General features: G+C 44.3%; 1 protein-coding gene across 1 annotated transcript in view; it reads left to right on the top strand.

Moving 5' to 3' along the window:
• Positions 1-22,498, top strand: part of SLC7A11 (solute carrier family 7 member 11) — a 366,962-nt gene that overhangs the window by 300,389 nt on the left and 44,075 nt on the right. Inside the window, exons 10-11 of the mRNA XM_073572101.1 lie at positions 11,234-11,383; positions 12,583-12,760. Coding sequence (XP_073428202.1) covers positions 11,234-11,383; positions 12,583-12,760 — 328 coding nt within the window. The remainder of the gene's footprint in view (positions 1-11,233; positions 11,384-12,582; positions 12,761-22,498) is intronic.

The raw sequence follows: 22,498 nt of genomic DNA, 5'->3' as shown, positions 1-22,498 counted from the left end.
CTGGGGTTACAGCTTCACCTGTGGGGAGCTACACCATCTATGCTGCAACATACCATCAGCCCCAGAGGATCTGCACGCAGTGTTGGCTTAACATCTTGCTTGCCAAACACCACAGGTGGCGTCACAAACTATCACATAAACTATATCTCAAACCACCATTGATTTGGGTGCCCAGGGCCACAGACTGGGTCACCGCCGCTGTGACACCTTTCCCCTGACACCGGCCCGGTACCATGTACCCCACGGCCCTGGGAGGGCGACCCACGTGATTCAGATGAAACCCCAGAGGGATTAATTCACTATTATAAGGCAGCAGAGTTACTCTGGACTCCTTCTGGCCTCCGATCAACGGTGTCCTTCTTTTCAGAAGTGCACAAAACTGTGGCCGACTGCACTTTTATGCAATCCTAACAACACGGACATCGTCGGATCACAGATCCTATGGCGTCCACAGTGCCTCCATCTGCCTCACTATAGGCAATCTTCCTTCAATGCTTCCATCTGAATCACGTATTTCAGAAATTTACACGGAAGCAACGGTGTAAGCGCTCAGCCCAGAGCGCAGGATGTATGTGAGCCTAGCCTTACTGCGATCTTTGGGAGGCAGAATGAAAAATCAACAGGAGGTTTTAAATAGTTTCATTTATATTTTTAACTGTTACTCATGCAGTATAACTGATTAGGTGACCTTATTTTTCGGGTCAGTGCAAATAGAGTGATACTAGATTTATATTGGGTTTTTATGTTTGGCTGCTGTTATACACTAAACACTTTTTATTGCAATAAACTGTTTTTACATGACCATATTTGGACAGTTATAATTTTTCCATATTTTGACCCACAGAGTCATATGAGGGCTTTTATTGCGGGACAAGATGACGTTTTTATTGGTACCATTTTTAGAAAAATTGTGTCTATTCAGTAAAATCAACCAATCTACCGACTGCATATTTGTCTATCTGTCTAGGTATCTAAATATGGAATAAATTAGTAAATACAAAACACACATGTAACTTGATAATTTAGTCTCTTGTTGTATTTTCTTGGTTGGTTAATTTGGGAAAATGATTCATTTTAGCTGTCGACAGGTTTTCATATAAGAGATTGAAATAATTGGTTGATCCGTCAGTTTGATTCCATGGTGGTGCTGAACGAACAGCTCCATGTCTCTGCTGACTTACGTACAGATATATATTGTTTCCCATCTTTCATTGTTATTGTGGTATCTTGGCAGCTTTTATTGCTGGAGCTGAGTGCTTCTCATCTCCACTACTCAGGGACCATGAAAGGTCAGGTTTTAAGGCTATCTCTACCCCAACACAGTCTAATGCACTAGATTAGATCACTGCTTGCTATTGATCAATGGGATAATACTTATAGCCTGCCCAATCTGTGGCCATCCATTAACCTATTCATTAACTTTTACCAAACAGCTTACAACCAAACAAACACTTGATTGCAAGTCATGAACAGCACAAAGTAAAATCCACCATTTTTAATATGTGACAAACATATTGCAGAACTTTATTAGTCTCTCTAAATGACAGCTCTGCTACATCAGCTCAGTACATTAAAATAAATTTTGCCCTCAGTAACTCAGCAGCGCAAGATTGAGTTTGTCATTTCACTCTACTCATCATGACTGCAGCAAGTGCAATCTATGGTTTACTACAAGACTGCAGGTAATCATTCGAAGCCATTGGGAAGTGGCAAGTGTGTGATTATGTGCTAGTCACTGTCCATATCTTTTTATTTCTTCATTTCTACACATTGCCCTTACATACAGCTTTATTTATAGAAAATGAGAAATGGTCAAGCTAACAAAAAAAATCAGTGCTTGCAGACCTCAAATAATGCTAAGAAAACAAGTTCATAATCATTTAGAAACAACAATACTAATGTTTTAACTCGGAAAGAGTTCAGAAATAAATATTTTGCGGAATAACCATGATTTTTAATCACAGCTTTCATGCATCTTGGCATGCTTTCCACCAGTCTTTCACACTGCTTTTGGGTGACCTTATGCCACTCCTGGTACAAAAATTTAAGCAGTTCTTCTTTGTTTGATGGCTTGTGACTATCCATCTTCCTCTTGATTACATTCCAGAGGTTTTCAATGAGGTTCAGGTCAGGAGATTGGGCTGGCCATGACAGGGATTTGAGGTGATGGTCCTTCATCCACACACTGACCTAGCTGCATGGCATGGCACATTATCCCACTGGAAAAACCAGGCCTCAGAATTGGGGAACATTGCCTGAGCAGAAGGAATCAACTGTTTTTCCAGGATAACCTTGTATGTGGCTTGATTCATAAGTCTTTAGCAAAGATTAACCTGCCCAAATCCAGCCTTGCTGAAGCATCCCCAGATCATCACCAATCCTCCACCAAATTGCACAGTGAGTGCAAGACACTGTGCCTTGTACACCTCTCCAGGTCTCTGTCTAACCATTAGAAGACCAGGTGTTGGGCAAAGCTGAAAATTAGACTCATCAGAGATTACCATACTCCAGTCCTCTATGGTCCAATCCCTATGGTATTTGGCAAACTTCAGCCTGGCTCTCCTTTGCTTCTCAATGATGAAAGGATTTTTTTCTAGCTTTACATGACTTGAGCCCTACCTCTAGGAGCCTGTTGCGAACTGTTCTTGCCATGCACTTCACCCCAGCTGCCATTTGCCATTCCTTTTGTAGGTCTCATGATGTCATCCTGTTGCTGAGCGACATTTGAATAAGACGACAGTCATCCCGGTCAGTGGAGAGTCATTTTCGCCCTCTGTTGGTCTGCAGCTTTGCTCTCCCCAGTGTCTGCTGCTTGACCCTGTTGTAATGGACTGCGGTCTTAGAAATTTTAAGGATGAAGGAAACATGACACTCACTGTATCCCTCTGCTAGTAAAGCCAGAATTGAGTCCTTCTTTTCCTCACTCAAAACTTTTCTTTTCAACTCCTTTGGCAAGCTATTGCTTTTGGAATATTACTAGCACTTGTTTTGCCATCCAGCTTGTCCTATTGCAAGAGGATTGTGAACACCACAGCAGGGTTTTTTATACTTTCCTTCATTAAATAAGATTTTGTTAAGGTGATCACCTAATCAGAAGCACACTGAGTAGAATGAGGTGCACTCTGGTTGGAATTAAACTATTCCTCCCTTTCCCCTCCCCCTCTCTCCTTTCCCTTCCTTTATATTGTTAAAACCCCAATAAAATGTTTGGAAAAGGAATTCAACTGACACTGGAATGGAATGGCTCAGACATGTAGAGAAATGTTTTATAAAACTGTGCAGTGGTCTCTTAATTTTTGCCACAGCTGTAATTATACCTGTTGCACAATTTTTTGCCAAAATTGTAACCTAAAAATTTAGCTCCCAACATGAACTGCCAGTTGGCAAGTTGCTCATATAAACCATGAAACAGCATGCTCTGTCCTGCTACATATATCAGTATGATAACCTTTCATACTAATTCATTTTACATTACTGATTCTTCACTATTGAATTGCAGGTATGACCGTAAAATTCAAATCTATAGAAGCATCATCATATTACTGTGACCTCTTCCCAGTGTCACTGTCATTTGTGAGAAATGAAGGGTTAAAAAAGTTACTAAAGCTGATGTACTAGCCACTATATATCTTGTAGGTGACATACCATTTTGCTCAAATCACTCAGTCCACAAAAAAAGAACAGACATGTGAACAGCTCCATAGACTATACTAAGTACATAAAAATCATTGATAGAACCTGTACGTGAATTGTAGACACTGAGTGAGGTCTTAAGGTCCCGTCACACTAAACGATGCACCAGCGATCCCGACAACGATACGACCTTGTCAGGATCTCTGGTGCATCGCTACATGATCGCTGGTGACCTGTCAAACAGGCAGACTCACCAGCGATCAGGACCAGCGAGGACGCTGGTATCCAAGGTAAATATCGGGTAACTAAGCGAGCACGTCGCTTAGTTACCCGCTGTGTACCTTAGATACCTGCGTGCTGGCGCTGGGAGCTGGTATCTAAGGTACACAGTGGGTAATTAAGCGCGCGTGTCACTTAGTTACCTGCTGTGTACCTTGGTTACCAGCTCCCTGTGCGAGCATGCAGGTATCTAAGGTACACAGCGGGTAACTAAGTGACAGCGCATGCTTATCTACCTGATATTTACCTTAGATACCAGCTCCCAGCTTCTGCTTACACCGCTGAAAGCTCGCTGATCGTTGCTCTCCTGCTGCCACACGCAGCGATGCGTGCTGGCCAGCGGGAGACTAATGATCAAAAAACGGCCCAGGACATTCGTGCATGATCAGCGATACCCGGCAGGGGGGCCGATTGCTGATGCATGTCACACACAGCGAGATCGCTGATGCATCACAAAATCAGTAATCTCACTGTGTACAGTATGACGGTGCCTTTAGTCTACTAGACTTGTTCTGAATCTCATAGACATCCATTGGGAAAACAGCTATTGCCCCATGTACTAGACTCTCTGTGTGACAAAAACGCTCCATAGAGTTCAATGGTTCAGCGGGGCGCTGCTCTGGGAACTGGAGGACACAGCAATGATAACAAATATACATTACACTACTTACATATTCAGAAAAGATTAGGGAATATAATTTTCACTGGAGGACAAGGGACTAATTATTATTCCACTTTTTGCTTTAGTAGGGTTTTTTCTTTATTATATACTATTAGCCAATAAGTATATTCTATTCTATGTTGTTTGGGATCTATCTATACAGTATACTATGTTGCTATCATTTGCAAGTATCAGCCTTTCAGATTCATGGGTTGTAAAAAATCATATTGCATCATCAGCATTTAGTTATCTCTAAAGTCACCATGCGATCTATAAGCTTTCATTACAGTAGTTCTCAGAGCAAAAGTTTTATTGGATAAATGCTTATGAATATGTCTGTGGTGTACAGTTGCCAAGCATCTAGAATTCAAGAAACCAGTAAGCACTGGTCAAGTGACCAGTAAAAACTGGTCACTTTTTGACCCTGTCCATAAAAAAAAGTTAAGGCATCTATGTTTTTTTGAAGCTGAAGAAACTTATGCAGATTAGTTTGACTGTAATTATCATTTTACAGTATACAGTGAATACAGTTGATGTCTTTGTATCAGAATTCTGGGCTGCAGACGTGTCACTTGTCAATGATTTATTATGGTTTTCCAATGTGTCCATAAAAAATATTGTCTGTCCATGATTTTTTGATAAGCTGTCTAGATAATGTGAAGCTGGCAACTCTGGCAGTGTAGTGTATGTGTGTTAAAATACTTCCTGCTCATCATCTTTTTAGGTTCCTATTGCTGCTCAGGTCCTTTTTCAGAACCACTTGACATCAAATGAGACTAGCCGGCTCACACAGCTGCTTATGTGTGGGCTGCAAATTGCTGTATCACTGTATGGGATCATTCAGATATCTGTTTTTTTCACCTACAGTCCTAGTGTCATGAGTTTACCAAGGCAGAGAGGAGGCAAAAGAAAGCAGTGTCTGATTTCTCCCACTCCTGCACTATTTAGAAACACTGTGCCTTCATATTAAATGGTGAAGGTTTCTATTAGCAGTGCAGGGGTTAATCTGCTCAGTTGAGCGCTCTTGGAAACTTTCCTGCCTTAAGCCTCTCATCTGTTCACTGTTGGCCACTCCCCTCTCCTATATATTCTGGGCAATGGCAAGCACTCATTGTATGAGATAGCTTCATGCTGCATGGTTAGAAGAAGTTGGTTTGTTGATTGAGAAGGTGTTTGGTGGATTTATCTGAGACTGTTGCTAGGGATTGGTTGTGTGCTAATTCCCTTCCTTCTCCTGCTTTGACTTTACCCCATCATCCACTCCCCAGTGTTTACCTCTGTTGTCTCTGTGAATATGTTTGTATGATTGGCATCTTTCTTTATCCCTGTTTGTATTGTCTTGTTAGTCTGGTTGGTGTAATAAGGTACTATAATAATAATAATAAATTTTATTTTTATAGCGCCGACATATTCCGCAGCATTTACATTTCAGAAGGGATTTGTACAGACAATAGACATTACAGCATAACAATAATCACATACAGTAGATTATAACAAATACCAAGAGGAGTGAGGGCCCTGCTCGCAAGCTTACAGTCTATGAGGAAAGAGGTAGACACGAAAGGTGGGTGGTAACAGTTGCTCTGATTGTATGGACCAGCCATAATGTTAAGTGTGTAACAGTACAGACACAGAGGGCTAATGCATGCATAAAGCATGTGGGAACATGATGCTGGGAACCTGGTTATGGTAAAACTTTTGGCTCTGCCACACAGGGATAGGTTAGGTTAATGTGTTGAGGCGATAGGCCAGTCTGAATAAATGCGTTTTCAGGACACGCTTAAAATTGTGGGGATTGGGGACTAATCGTATTGACCTGGGAAGTGCATTCCAAAGAATTGGCGCGGCACGTGTAAAGTCTTGGAGACGGGAGTGGGAGGTTCTGACTATTGAGGATACTAACCTCAGGTAATCAGCAGAAAGGAGGGCGCGGGTAGGGTGGTATACTGAAACAAGGGAGGAGATGTAGGGTGGTGCTGGGCCATGGAGGGCTTTGTAGGTGAGGGTAATAAGTTTATACTGAATTCTGGAGTGGATGGGTAGCCAGTGTAATGACTGGCACAAGGTGGAGGCATCGGTGTAACGATTGGTGAGGAATATGATCCTGGCTGCAGCATTCAAGACAGATTGGAGAGGGGAGAGTTTGGTAAGAGGGAGACCGATTAGAAGAGAGTTACAATAGTCGAGACGAGAATGAATAAGAGAAACAGTAAGAGTTTTTGCAGAGTCAAAAGTAAGAAAAGGTCGAATTCTAGAAATGTTTTTGAGGTGCAGATGACAAGAGCGAGCCAGTGATCGAATGTGGGGGGCAAAGGAAAGCTCGGAATCAAGTATGACCCCAAGACAGCGGGCATGTTGCTGGGGAGTAATAGTGGAACCACACACAGAAATAGCAATGTCGGGTATAGGTACATTAGTAGCGGGAGGAAACACCAGGAGTTCAGTCTTTGACAGGTTCAGTTTCAGATATAGTGAGGACATGATATTAGACACAGTGTTTAGACAATCGCCAGTGTTTTCTAGAAAGGCTGGCGTGATGTCAGGAGAAGAAGCGTATAATTGGGTGTCATCAGCATAGAGATGGTACTGGAAACCAAATCTACTGATTGTTTGACCAATAGGGGCAGTGTACAAGGAGAAGAGGAGGGGGCCTAGAACCGATCCTTGAGGAACCCCAACAGTAAGGGCAAGGTGAGAGGAGGAGGAACCGGCAAAAGAAACAGTAAAGGAGCGGTCGGAGATATAGGAGGAGAACCAGGAGAGAATGGTGTCCTTGAGGCCAATGGAATGGAGCATAGTGAGGAGGAGCTGATGATCCACAGTGTCGAATGCTGCAGAGAGATCCAAGAGAATTAGAATGGAGTAATGACCATTTGATTTAGCTGTTAGCAGATCATTAGAGACTTTAGTGAGGGCAGTTTCAGTGGAGTGTAAAGAGCGGAAACCGGATTGGAGAGGGTCGAGAACAGAGTTTTCTGAGAGATAGCGGATAAGACGGGAGTGGACCAGGCGTTCCAGGAGTTTAGAGATGAAGGGAAGATTAGAGACAGGTCTATAGTTAGCGGCACAGTTTTGGTCGAGGGATGGTTTTTTAAGTAGTGGATGTATGATGGCATGCTTAAATGAGGAGGGAAAAATACCAGAAGAGAGAGAGAGGTTAAATATTTTAGTTAGGTGAGGGGTGACAGCAGGGGAAAGGGACTGGAGGAGATGTGACGGAAATGGGTCACTGGTGCAAGTAGTTGAGCGAGAAGATGCAAGGAGCCTGCTTACTTCTTCTTCTGTGACTGGTTCAAAATCAGAGAGTGAGTTAGATGCAGTGGGGGAGGGAGGACAGTGCATGGTATGAGGGGATTTGGAGATAATTTCCTGTCGGATCTGGTCAATTTTTTCTTTGAAGTAATTGGCCAGATCGTCAGCTCGGAGCTCCGTGGTTGGGGCCTGTACTCTTGGATTGAGTAGAGAATGAAAAGTGTCAAAGAGACGTTTAGGGTTATTGGACAGTGAGGTGATGAGGGTGTTGAAATAGGTTTGTTTTGAGAGGTGAAGGGCAGTGTTGTATGTTCTAAGCATAAACTTAAAATGGATGAAATCTTCGTGTAGATTGGATTTTCTCCACAGACGTTCGGCGCACCTGGAGCACCGCTGCAGGAAACGTGCTTGCACCGTGTGCCAGGGTTGTCGCCGTCTGTGTTGTGGTGTTCTATTTATAGGGGGTGCAAATTCATCCAGGGCACTTTGAAGTGTTTCATTGTAATGCTTCAATGCAGAATCAGGACATGAGAGGGAGGAGATAGGGGCCAATGAAGACTGCAAGTTCTTCAGAAGTTTCTGGGTGTTAATGGCCTGTATGTTTCTATAAGTCTGGACAGTGGGGGGTGACCTGAGCAGCCTGGCAGTTCTTTATAGAGAATGAAAGAAGATTGTGGTCAGAGAGCGGGAGAGGGGAGTTTGCAAAATCATCCACTGCACAAAGCCTAGAGAAGACCAAGTCGAGGGAGTTTCCGTCTTCATGCGTTGGAGAATTAGTAAGCTGCGAAGGGCCAAATGAGGAGGTTAGAGATAAAAGGTGAGTAGCAGATGGGGAGAGGGGAAGAGCAATGGGGATGTTGAAATCTCCCATGATGAGGGTAGGGATGTCACAGGAGAGAAAATGTGGAAGCCAAGTGGCAAAATGATCCAGCAACTGATGGGAGGGGCCGGGAGGACGATACACCACCGCCACTTGCATGGAGAAGGGGGTGTAGAGTCTGACGGCATGGACCTCAAAAGAAGGGACGACAAGTGAGGGTACTCGAGGGATAACCTGAAAGGTACATTTTGGTGATAGGAGCAGACCAACGCCTCCACCAGCTCTATTGTCTGATCTTGGGGTATGAGAGAAGTGTAGCCCCCCGTATGAAAGAGCAGCAGCAGCGGTAGTATCTGACTGCTGGATCCAGGTTTCAGTAAGAGCCAGGAGGTTAAGAGAATTAGAAAGGAAGAAGTCATGAATGAAGGAGAGTTTGTTACACACTGAGCGAGAATTCCAAAGTGCACAATTAAGAGAGACAGATGGCATGCAGGGAATATTAATAAGATTAGAGGGGTTTCTGAGTGTAGCAGTGGGGGGGTTTGACTTTCTATAACATGGGGGACCAGGGTTGGGAGCAATGTCTCCTGTGACTAGGAGAAGGAGGATAGAAAGAGTGAGCAGATGGTTAAGTGATTTGTGAGAGCGTCTCTGGTGTTGAATGGTGGGACTGCCTGGATCTGTGCAATTTAACAATGTGAAAAGAGCGTGAGTGCTATACATAGGAGAGGAAAGAACGAGGGGCCAATATGGATGGAGTGTAGAGAGTTAATGCCAGGGTGGTGGATGTTTGTGAATGCAGCGGCCAGGATATAAATTACACAAATGCATATGGTATATATTTGTTGTACTCCAAATGTACAGGGAGTAGATGTATATAAATGTCTTACCTGTCTCCTGCCCTGGCTAACTGCCATGTTATAACTGCCAATAGTACTTTGATACATGTACTTCGATTACATGTGCATAAATGCCACCCCTGCATAAATGCTCCCCCTAGCTATGTCTGAATATATAGGAGGTTAAGGCTAAGTTTTTTTGTTTTTTTTGTTGGCTCTCTCTTCTCGTTAATCAATCACACTAAATTGAGACACCAGGACCCAATAAAATGTTGTGGTCAAATAAACACATGTCCAGCACTACATGGATCATAAAGCACTTTGAAAAGTTTCTTGACCTCACAACATAAGGGGACAAGCAGAGTAAGTTGAAAAAAACTATATACCAGATATAAGCTTGCAGAGTTGAAAACACATAGATAGCATTCAGGTTAACTGCTTGCTGACATTGAATGGAGACACAGGAGTGGATTCAGAGCAGAGATTGGAAAAGCTGGTTACCAGATATAAGCTTGCAGAGTTGAAAACACATAGATAGCATTCAGGATTAACTGCTTGCTGACATTGAATGGAGACACAGGAGTGGATTCAGAGCAGAGATTGGAAAAGCTGGTTACCAGGTATAAGCTTGCAGAGTTGAAAACACATAGATAGCATTCAGGATTAACTGCTTGCTGACATTGAATGGAGACACAGGAGTGGATTAAGAGCAGAGATTGGAAAAGCTGGTTACCTGTATGAAGAGAATAGAGATGCATGTCACATTCATCCATGTTATAACTGCCAGAAGTACTTTGATACATGTACTTCGATTACATGTGCATAAATGCCACCCCTGCATGGTACACAATTTCTCCCCTCTTCCCTGGGTTGGGAGAAGGGTACAGGCTGAGGGCAGATTCAGGAGCTTTAGGTAAGGTACATGGCCCCAGTGTTTTCATGATCAGAAGTAATCTGGGGAAAGAATGAGCTAGGGCTCCCCTAGCGTTAGAGACAGGGAAGAAGCCCCTAGTCCTGGGATACCTAACAGAGTCATGACACCTAGCTATCTTCATCAGTAATTTTGTTCAGTGTTTCACCAGAATGTCATCTGAGCTTGGTTCTCAAATGAGAAATAAGAAGTTTCTCAATGTTCTCATGTCTAGCACTACACTACACATTACACACACTCATAAAGGATCAGGCAATAGAAATGTCACTGGGGGAGCTACTTAATACAAGGGACTAACTATTATTCCTCTTTTTTTTCCTTATTTGCTACTATAAGCCAATAAGTATATTTTTCTTCTGTTTGGAATTTACCCATATACTATGCTGCCATCATTTAAAGACCAATCTGTATTAATGTGCTGTATTCAAAAAGAGGTGCATATGCCAAAAATACTGGCCAAAATACTGTCACGTGAAAGTCAAAGTACCTATCTTCTGTTGAGGGACAGCTGCCTCTAACAAATCAAATTCCTTATTGAATCTCTTTTACCCTATAATAAAAGTTAAAGTAGCCTCCAAGGTGGAGCTTCACGTAAACACACATCATTTCATAATAGAAGATTTTCACAAAGTAATTCACATTCTGTACTAATCTGTTAATAATACCCCTAAGACCATAAATAAAGGGGAACACGCAGTCGCCTGCCTATAAGCCTAAACTGATTTATAGATAAGCATTTATAGTAAACACACAGATGTTGGATAATCCTTTCTACTAGAGCGTATTGATTCTATAAAAAATAATCTCTTCTTTTTCAGTATCCACTAACAATGGTAATGCTTTTCACGGGGGATATCTACAGCCTTCTGAATTTCCTCAGCTTTGCTCGGTGGCTTTTTATTGGCCTGGCTGTTCTTGGACTCATTTATCTGCGGTATAAACGACCTGAGATGCATCGCCCTTTCAAGGTACACTCACCTCTGGGTCTGACTGACATTAATCTTGATATGCCGCACAGAAGCTTTCAGCGTCAGGGGATATTGAGGAAGATTGTGTATCACCAACTAATATACAGCTGTCTCTATGTTTAAGCTGTAGTAGACAACATGGCTAACCATTTCTAGGAAATGGCTGTGTAACGTTGGCTTTCTACAAAAAAAGTTTACATTGTATCACCGGGTCTTTGGTCCTGGCTTGGAAATAAACAGATTATTTCTTTAAAGCTCTTTATAAGAAAGTAGCAATAGGTTTTATTTATGAATATTTTATTTTTTTAATGATTTATGGCGGTTGCCGGGTCATAAAATGTTCTAGTGTAAGATGGTTGGAAGCAGCGTATTAGCATATTCTCATCCAAGCTTTCGTCGCGGTACGTCAGTGGTTCAAAACTTGCGTGTGAATGATGATACTCTCAGCTAATATTTCAAAAGCATGCCAACTTAGTTTACCAGAAAGCATGCTTATTTATGCTAGAATTACTTTGAATTATATTTACATAGTTTTAACTACAAGCTCCCTTATACTACACATGATTTTTATGTGCTTTTCGGGCTTGTTAAGGGTGTAATTTTCATTCTTGTTAACTGCTTGCAGCTTGAAAATTAAAAAAGGTTGTAACATGATTAAGAGTGCAGATAATTCATTATGTGCAAACAATTATCAATATTAGTTTTTCTATTTTCTATGTACAATATTTCTAAGAAATAAAATATAAAAAGCTCTAATTGAGCGATAGATAAGTCTTTTCCTTTAGTTATAAATCTGAAACCCAACATGTGTGACATAGCTGTAACTAGCAATAGGTAAAAAGACAGCGCATCAGACAGTGGTGAAAAGCAAGCCTTACAATTTATTCTGCTTCCTGTGGTGACGTTTCGGTCCGAAGACCTTTTTCAAGCACCGAAACGTCGCCACAGGAGGCAGAATAAAATATAAGGCTTGCTTTTCACCACTGTCTGAGGCGCTGTCTTTTTACCTATTGCTTTGGAACTTTGCTCCAGGATGGACTCCCTGGTTTTGACGTGCTCCTCTACAAATCTGTCTTAAAGACTTTGACGCTTATAGGGTGCAGTTTAACTCTTTGTCTTTTGATAGCTGTAAATAGGTCTTTATAAAGGAGCATTATACTAGTAGTTATGTATTTTGCCATTATTTTTGTTCTTTTCAGGTGCCAATCTTTATACCAGCATTATTTTCTTTCACCTGCTTGTTTATGGTCACTCTGTCACTATATTCAGACCCCATAAACACAGGGATCGGCTTTGCCATTACCCTAACTGGAGTTCCTGCTTACTATCTTTTTATCATCTGGGACAAGAAGCCAAACTGGTTCCGAAAATTTTCAGGTAAAGTAGGTCAAGTTGCACTATATGTCACAAATGAACAGCAAATATATTAATGTCTTTGTGTTGAGAACTTACTGTAAGTCTTTCATTCTTGTAGACATTCAGCACAAAGGCTTTACTGTATACATCTATCCATTCTGTATAATGTACAGTATATGCCAATATTAATATATGAAACCTGCTAAGTCAAGTATATTTCTCTATCAGAAAGGGGAAACCTATTTCTGAGACATTTCAGTAAAATGGCCGTATTAAGAAAGCAGGTCTTACAGACTCATAATTTGGTACCTATAGAAATCAATGAGCTTATATTGCACCCCATGTACCTCCATTTTCATATATAGTAGATGCATGCAAGGTTTTTCCCCAGAGATAAATAGGAATCTGTTCCATCCCTAATACTGTACTATATAGAGTCATGGTTCATGAAAACAGAGAACACCTTCACCTCTAGGCACAAACATTATTAAAACATTGTAAATCCTATGTGAAATGAAGAATCTTCAGAATTAGCTTGCAGCTAAAATTATGTTCCTTAGCCGTCATAAGTGGTGATGAAACCTCTAGCCCCTTCTGTGCTGCTACAGTCCATTCAAAGCACAGAGATTTTCTGTGCTTGGAATGTATTTCAGCCTGTCAGTCAAACAAAACCCTATATACAGAAGGCAGAGCTCTGCATAGTCAGTGATCCTCAGCGAGAGAAGGAGGAAGAGCAGAACTTATATAGGCAGTACAAGCTCTAAAGAGAACGAGCAATTTTATGAACTGGTGACTTTGGCCAAAAGAAATTGTGCTGGACATTCCAAAGTAATAGATTAAATTATAATAAATTAAAGAGGTTGTCCACTACCCTGACTCAGTTTCTTGTTTCGCCATAAATGCCTAAAGATAATGTCACTAAACAACCTTATATATAGAGTAGAGCAAAACGGGTCGGTCAAGTTAAAAAATAGCCGACTTTAGCTAAAGGTGCGTTTCGCCGATCGAAACCCGACCATAGCGTGAGGTCAGCCATGAGATCGCCTATCAGAGCACCAAAGTCACATTTCAAATAATGCTTCCAGCTCCTTTTCTCAGCCAATGACGGAGGACGCACACTGTGGGCAACGCGATGACATGGGCAGCGGCCACCACCGTCTTAAGAAGGGCATTGACGTGATTGGCTGGCTTTGTGTGGCATCACAGTGGGTATAAAAAGCTGTGACCGCTGACCGCCATCTTACTTCTGCCGATCTTAGGATAGGGAGAGGTGCTGCTGCTGATTCTGAACAGAGAGAGCATTAGGCAGGGAAGAAGAAAAAAAAACTGCTTCTGCTGATAGCGCTTTTCACTGTACAGTTAGTGTGCAGCGAAAGGGGAGGATTTTTGTTGTGTGCAGCAGCGCTGGTGGTGATTAGGCTGCCTTTTAAGGCTACCTGCTAGCTGCATTGCTGTGTGCACACTGCTGTTCAAACTGCTTTTTTCAAAGCTCTCCAACTTTTCCTATTTTGTCCTGGTAAGTTACTGAGTATTCATTTTTTCACACACTGTATAGCGGTGTACGCTCCTCACACACTACCGTGTACCGGTTGGTATCACGGACAAATAGAAGCTATCTGGGTGTGACGCTGGAAGAACAAGCAGAGGAGTTTTTCCATTTTTCCAGACCTACACCTTAGAGAGCTGTCCATTTTTCAAACAGTTTCGTATATCTCTTGTTTGAATTACGGTCAAAACTAGACAGAGACAGCGTGTGTCAGTCCCTATACAAATAGACGGAGATTGACAATTTTCCATACACACACCGTATAGAGCTGTCCGATTCTCAAACAGTATTGTATATCTACCGTTCGCATTAGGCTGGTTTCACATTAGCGCTTTTTAAGCGCGCGCACGGCCGGGGGTAGCTCCGCCCCCGAGCCGGCTCTCTGCCCGGCGTGCCCGCCCCTTGCTTGTAGCGCCGCCTCCTAGCGAACAGCGGCGCCTGCGATCGGCGCACCCTATCTTTAGCATAGGGTGCGCAGATCGTGCGCAGGCCGTGCGCTAGTTGCGCTTTGACCTGCGCTGCGCACTTTTACGGTGCGCCGTGCGCGCCAAAATCCGAAAAGTTCGATTTTGGCGCGCACGGCGCACCGTCAAAAGTGCGCAGCGCAGGTCAAAGCGCAACTAGCGCACGGCCTGCGCACGATCTGCGCACCCTATGCTAAAGATAGGGTGCGCCGATCGCAGGCGCCGCTGTCCGCTAGGAGGCGGCGCTACAAGCAAGGGGCGGGCACGCCGGGCAGAGAGCCGGCTCGGGGGCGGAGCTACCCCCGGCCGTGCGTGCGCTTAAAAAGCGCTAATGTGAAACCACCCTCACAGTCACAACTATACAGAGTCAGCGTGTGTGTGTGAGACACTCCGTAAATGCATACAGAGATTGTTAGTTACACAAAAAATGTATACAGCTGTACACTTCTGATACAGTTCCATATATCTGCTTGTTGGATTACGGTCCAATACATACTGTGAGAGCGTCTGTGACTAACAAAATATATACGTAGATTTAATTTTTTTAATACACCTTACACAGCTGGATGCTCCTCATACAGCACCATATCTCTGCTGGTATTTTTGGTACATTTTCCCAAACATGAGGAAGTATGGTGGAAGAGGCCGCGGACGTGGGCAGGGGGGCGCAGCTGGTACTGATGGTGGTGGTGCATCGGCTGGTTCTGGCAAAAGCACAATAGCAGCTAAGGCAGGAGGTGTTGAGCCTGCATCATCGTCTGGCCTAAGAAGACCTGTAAGGTTGCTTTTTCTTGGAGTAGGAAAACCACTTTTACAGCTGGAGCATCAGGAACAGGTTTTGGCATACATTGCCGAAACAGCCACCAGCTCTATTGCCTCCTCTTCTGAACGTTCGAAACCTGCAAGCACGGAGTCGTCAGTGCAGGGTTCTGGTCAGGAAAAACAACTTTCCTTGTGTCCTTCACCCCCACCAAAAGTTAAGGATGCGGCAGCCTACACTTCAGATTACTCTATGGAGCTCTTTTCACATACCATGCCTGGGTTATCCAGTCAAATCCAGAATTCCCCAATCCAAGATGAATCTGACATGGAGTGCACTAATGCCCAGCCACTGCTAGATGATTCTGCTGGTACATCGACCCAGAGCACTACATTGCCCTCGCAGTCTATTGAGCCAGAATCTAACCCTGATGAAACTCAGGTGCCCCTTCCAGCATACTATACCACCTTACACGGTGACACAGAGGAAGGTAAAGAGGAAGGTGCAGATGACTCTGAAGAGGAGGTGATGGATGGGGGAGGAGGGTGGCGCTGGCAATAGTTCAGATAAGGAGAAGGATCCGCAGCAGGCTTTGACAGCAGCGGTTATCTGCCAGGCTGTCCAAAAATGTGGAACAAAAACTAAAAGAGTTGCAGGACCGCTTGGCCAGACGTTCAACTTAGCACAGCATGTAAGGCCAGAAATTGTATACCATAGTAGGAAGAGTGCAGTATGGCACTTCTTTGTCCAAAATCCTACTGATGAGGCAAAGGTTACCTGTAAGAAGTGCGGAAGGACCTTTAGCCAAGGTAAACAACTCAGAAATTTGAATACCAGTTGCATGCTTAGACATTTAATCAACATGCACTTGAAAGCGTGGACGGACTACAAAACCTCAGGTGGCACATGTGCACCTGCTCCGACTGAAGGTAGCCAGCAAAGCTCCATCGCTTCCCCCACTGTAAGACCACCGCCACCGTTAAGCACACCACCAGCACTAAATGTTGAGGTGTTGTCGCAAGGCCAAAGCACTCAGGGAATCACAATGGTTTTGCAACACAACACTGAATCTAGGCCATCACCACCAATACCATCATCAACCCCCTCTCACTCCGTCCGGTCCACCGCTACTTCCCCCATATGCATCTCTCCAGTCCAGCTCACCCTACCAGACACTGAGTAGGACAAGAAAGTACTCATCCTCTCATCCGCGTACACTGTGTTTGAACACCTACATTGCCAATCTTATCTCATTAGAGATGATGCCCTACCATTTGGTTGAAAGCGAAGCTTTCCGCGAGCTCATGGCCTAGGCTGTCCCACACTATGACCTACCAAGTTGGCACTTTTTTTCTCGAAAAGCCATCCCTGCCGTACACCGGCATGTGAAAGATCGCATTGTCCATGCTCTAAAACAGTCAGTGAGTGGAAAGGTGCACCTCACAACAGATGCATGGACCAGTATGCATGGCCAGGGCAGTTACGTGTCCATCACTGCGCATTGGGTTAATATGGTGGATGCAGGCTCCACTGGGGACAGCGGCGGTGGAACAGTGCTGCATTGCCCACGGTATAGGAAACAGTTGGCTGTAGGCTTACGATTCTCCTCCTCCTCTATCAGCGAAAGCTCATCCACAGAGCGCAGTTGCACGACCACTACATCTGCAGCTGGCAATGTTGCACACGAGGTGCCCCACTATCGAACAGCTAGTGGTAAGCGTCAGCAGGCTGTGTTAAAGATGATGTCTTTCGGCGACAACAGACATACAGCGGAGGTACTGGCCGACTACTTGCAGAGACAAACTGAGTCATGGCTGAGCAGTCTACATCTTGAGGCAGGCAAGGTAGTCAATGATAATGACCGTAATTTTGTGGCAGCCATAGCCCGTGCAAAACTCACACACATACCTTGCCTGGCTCAAAATTTGAACCTGGTGGTGCAGTACATCCTTAATAATTATCCAGAGTTAACTTCCCTGCTCCATAAGGTGCGAAGACTGTGCGCGCACTTCCATCGCTCAAACGTCTACTCCACTTGTATGCAGAAGCTGCAGCGATTGCTCCACCTCCCCAAGCACCGCCTAATCATAGACGTTGCAACAAGGTGGAACTCCACCCTGCACATGGTTGAGAGGCTGTGCGAACAGAGACAGGCTGTAATGCATTTGTGGGAGGATACACGGGCAGGCAGTTTGAGGGAAGACATGGAATTGTCTGGTGTGCAGTGGTCAAAGCTGAAAGACCTCTGTAAAGTCCTTCAGTGTTTTGAGGAATGCACACAGCTGGTAAGCGCAGACAACGACATCATAAGCATGACCATACCACTTATGCGTCTGCTCATGCAAAGTTTGACTCACATTAAGGATCATGCATATGCAGAGGAGGAGGAGGGAAGCCTTGATGACAGTCAGCCATAATCTGGTCAGGGAACTGTCCTGGACGAGGTGGAGGAAGAAGAGCAGGAGGAGGATGAGGGGGATGATTATTTTGAGCAGGAGGATGCTTCTCAGGGGGCAAGAGAAATTGTTGGCGTTCCAAGGTCACGTACAGTGTTTGTACGTGACTGTAGGGGTGTGGATTTGCCAGAAAATTCTCCTCCACCCACCACTGGCAGTGCATTATTGACACCTGGAACATTGGCCCACATGTGCGATTATGCCTTGCGGATACTAAAAAGGATGACGACTTCTGGCTGGCCAGCATCCTCGATCCATGCTACAAAGGCAAATTACACAACATCATGCCACATGAGAACCTAGAGCTAATATTGGCTAACAAACAAGCAACTCTGGTAAATCGTTTGTTTGAGGCTTTCCCAGCACACAGCAGCGGTGCTGGTTCTCCCCCGAGCCGTAGTGTGCACAATGGAAAAGGTGTTCGTGGTGCACACAGCCAAAGTGGCGTTGGAGACAGGGGTTTAATGACCATGTTGTGGAATGATTTCTCAAGTACCGCTCACACGACTGCTAATACTGCATCGATTAAAAGTGACAGGAGACAGCAGTTGTCAACTATGACTACAAAATACTTCTCCCATATCGATGTTCTCCCACACAGGTCATTCCTCTTTGACTATTGGGCCTCTAAACTGGAAGCCTGGCCTGAATTGGCACAATATGCCTTACAGGAGCTCGCTTGCCCTGCTGCTAGTGTGTTATCTGAAAGAGTCTTCAGTGCTGCTGGATCAATCCTAACAGAAAAAAGGACCCATTTGTCTACCCAAAATGTTGATGATCTAACCTTCATTAAAATGAACCATGCATGGGTTTCAAAGGATTTTGTCCCACATTCCCCTGATGACACATAGGTTGCTAGAAAACTGCCTCGCTTTTGTCCTCCTCTTCCTCGGACTTGCCCAATTCCGCCCTTTGCAGCAACTGAATGTCCAGCCAACACATCAACATATGCCATTTTTTAAACCACCCTAAGTGGGCTGCCCCCCCCCAATGGCTGGGGTCAACACCTGGCGCACCCGGGCAAGTGCCGCTGCTCTGAACAGGTGGATGGGCCCACAGATGGCAGACGGCACTGGCACAGGGACCCTCATAGTACAATACAGTGTCTCTGACGGTGGGGGGGCCCACTCGCCGTCAGACACACCAGCGTACAATAATGGGCCCTGTGTCAGTATCGTTGACTATGAGTGTGCCCCCCCTGCTTGGTCATGGCAACATCACTTGCAAGTTGCAATACTTACCTCTCACTGCTCCACCGCTGTGTAGTATGGGCAGTTAAATCCTTCACAGGGACGGCCACTAGAAATTTGGTGTATTGATCGATGATGGTTAAGATGTAGCTATGCTCTGTCCTTCTTGCCTCTACCTTCAGATGATCAATGGCTACCATTTGTAATGGACGTCAACTTACAAGCGGATGCAGTGGTGCTTTATGATCAATTTTCACAGTTGTGATAGTCACAGACGTGTGACATTCCTGCCACCATTTTTCAATGTCTCCTCACATGCCAATCCAATAGAATCGTCTACGGTCTGTGGCTTCTGTCTTTTGCACTCCAAAATGACCAGACACATCATGATAGGCAGTGAGAACCATGTCTACATCTCTCCCTGTGATCACAATTTGATGGAGACGAGTAATGGTGATGTGATCCACGCTACTGAGATAAAGCAATGCTTTCTTCACAAAGAACCGTTTTCACTGTCTCCACAGACACAGTAATTGAGGGTCTGCATCGCCTCTGCAATATCTACCGGGAGGTTTTCCCACGATGAGTAATTCCCAAATTTCTGCTAACACTTGACTTTCCGTCTGTACTTGTATCCATGTAGTTTCCAGTAGTGTAGAGTCTGGACTGGCTTACTGAGATTTAAATATATATGAAGAGTTAAAAGTACCACACTTTATACTGTGGTACGCTTCGACTACCTTTCCCTTTTTCTACTTTCTAAATTCTGTTGTAATACATACTGAGCCTGTGAGTGTCTGTGTCTGACTCCGGAAGTACTGTATAGACAGAAATTTACAATTACCCCTAGACTGGATACACTTGGTATGTGCTGACACAGTACCTTTGTTCAAAAATTTGTATTACGGTATCATACATAGTGAGTGAGCATGTGTGGTTTACGCCTTCTATATATACGGTGAATCTGAGATACCAATTTTTACCCTATACTCGATACAGCTTGTAACTTGTTATACAGTACCTTTGTTCGACATTTAGTATTACGGTCAAATCCATACTGTGTAAGCGTCTGAGACTGACTATGGGACTATGTATATGGAGATTTCAATTGTACCCTATAATATATATACTTGCTATCTTGTTATCCATTACCTTTTTTACAACATTTTTTATTATGGTCAAACCCAGACTGAGTGAGCGTCTGAGGGTGACTCCGGAAATATATGCCGAGATTTCAAATTTGGCCAACATTGTATACAGCTGTACACTTGTGTTACATTACCCATTTACAGCTTTTCATGTTCTTATGTAATCCATACTGGGCCTGAGAGCGTTTGTGTCTGCTCCTGAAATGTATACGGAGATTCAGAATGTTTACACTATACTATATATACTGTACCTTGTATCTGGTGATACTGTACACTTTTTCACCTTTTTATTTTATTGGGTAATCCATACTGAGCCTGTGAGCATCTGTGTATGACTCATGAAATACATAGGGAGATTTACAGTTATCCCTAGACTGTATAGAGCTGTATGCTTCTGATACAGTACCATATATCTACTGGTATTTTGGGTCAATTTTCTAAAACATGAGGAAGTATGGTGGAAGAGGATGCGGATGTGGGTATGGGGGGCCACTTGGTGCTGATGGCGGTGGTGGTGCATCTGCTGGTAGTGCCAAAAACACAATAGCAGCTAAGGCAGGAGGTTTTGAGCCTGCATCATGGTGGAGCTCTGGAAGGCCTGGAAGGCTCCATTTTCTGGGAGTAGGTAGACTGCTTTTAAAGCTGGAGCATCAGGAACTGTTTTTGGCTTACATTGCTGAAACAGCCTCCAGCTCTATCGCCTCCTCTTCTGAAGTTTAAAAAAATGCGAGCACTGAGTCGTAAGTGCAGACTTCTGGTCAGGAGCAACCACTTTCCTTGTGTCCTTCACCCACACTAAAAGTGAAGGATGCAGTAGCACACACTTCAGATTACTCCATGGAGCTCTTTTTTCACATACCATGCCTGGGTTAATTAAAAATGGGGCCCATCATATACTGGAGCATTCAAAATGGGAGACGTCTGTCACTGGAGCATCATCCATGAGGCCCATCATATACTGGAGCATTCTAAATGGGGCAGATCAGACACTGGAGCAGCATCTATGGGGCACATGATACACTGGAGCATTAGAAATGGAGCCCATTATACAGTATATGGAGCATTATTAGGGCCCATAAGACACTGGAGCATCATCCATGAGGCCCATCATATACTGGAGCATTCCAAATAGGGGACATCAGACACTGGAGCAGCATTTACAGGGCCCATTAGACACTGGAGCATTAGAAATGGAGCCCATTATATATGGAGCACTATTAGGGCCCATCATACACTGGAGCATCATCCATGAGGCCCATAATATACTGGAGCACTCCAAATGGGGCAGATCAGACACTGGAGCAGCATCTATGGGGCACATTATACACTGGAGCATTAGAAATTGAGCCTATTATATATGGAGCATTATTGGGGCCCATCATACACTGGAGCATCATCCATGAGGCTCATCATATACTGGAGCATTCCAAATGAGGCAGATCAGATACTGGATCAGCATCTATGAGGCACATGATACACTGGAGCATTAGAAATGGGGCCCATTATATATGGAGCATTATTAGGGCCCATAAGACACTGGAGCATCATCCATGAGGCCCACCATATACTGGAGCATTCCAAATGGGGGACATCAGACACTGGAGCAGCATTTACGAGGGCCTTTAAACACTGGAGCATTACAAATGGAGGCCATTATATATTGTATTGAGCATTATTAGGGCCCATCATACACTGGAGCATCATCCATGAGGCCCATCATATACTGGAGCTTTCCAGATTCGGGAAATCAGGCACTGGAGCAGCATTTATGGGCCCATTATATACTGGAGCATTAGAAATGGAGCCCATTATATGTGGAGCATTATTTGGTTCCATAAGTTCGGTTTCACATTTGTGCTTCAGGGCACAGCGACGGCATGTGCATGGCCGCCACTAAGCCCCGCCCCTGCCGCGCCTCCGCCGGCAGCATGACTCTGCATGCATCATGCGTTCCCTATCTTTATCACTGAGGACGCAGGCCGTGCGCAGTATGCGTTTGGCGGCGCCTGCGTCCTTTTGACGGTGCGCTGACCAGCGCCAAACGCAACCTGTTGCAATTTGGTTGCGCTTGGCGCACGGTCAAAAGGATGCAGCCGCCAAACGCATACTGCGCACGGCCTGCGTCCTCAGTGATAAAAATAGGGGACACATGACGCATGCAGCGTCATGCGCCCAGAGGCGGAGCTACCGGCAGA

This window comes from Dendrobates tinctorius, unplaced genomic scaffold (genome assembly GCF_039654945.1).
Source record: "Dendrobates tinctorius isolate UK_male_01 unplaced genomic scaffold, ASM3965494v1 ptg000030l, whole genome shotgun sequence".
NCBI lineage: Eukaryota > Metazoa > Chordata > Amphibia > Anura > Dendrobatidae > Dendrobates > Dendrobates tinctorius.
The sequence above is the reverse complement of the archived record's forward strand: the minus strand, read 5'-3'. Positions and strand labels throughout refer to the sequence as shown.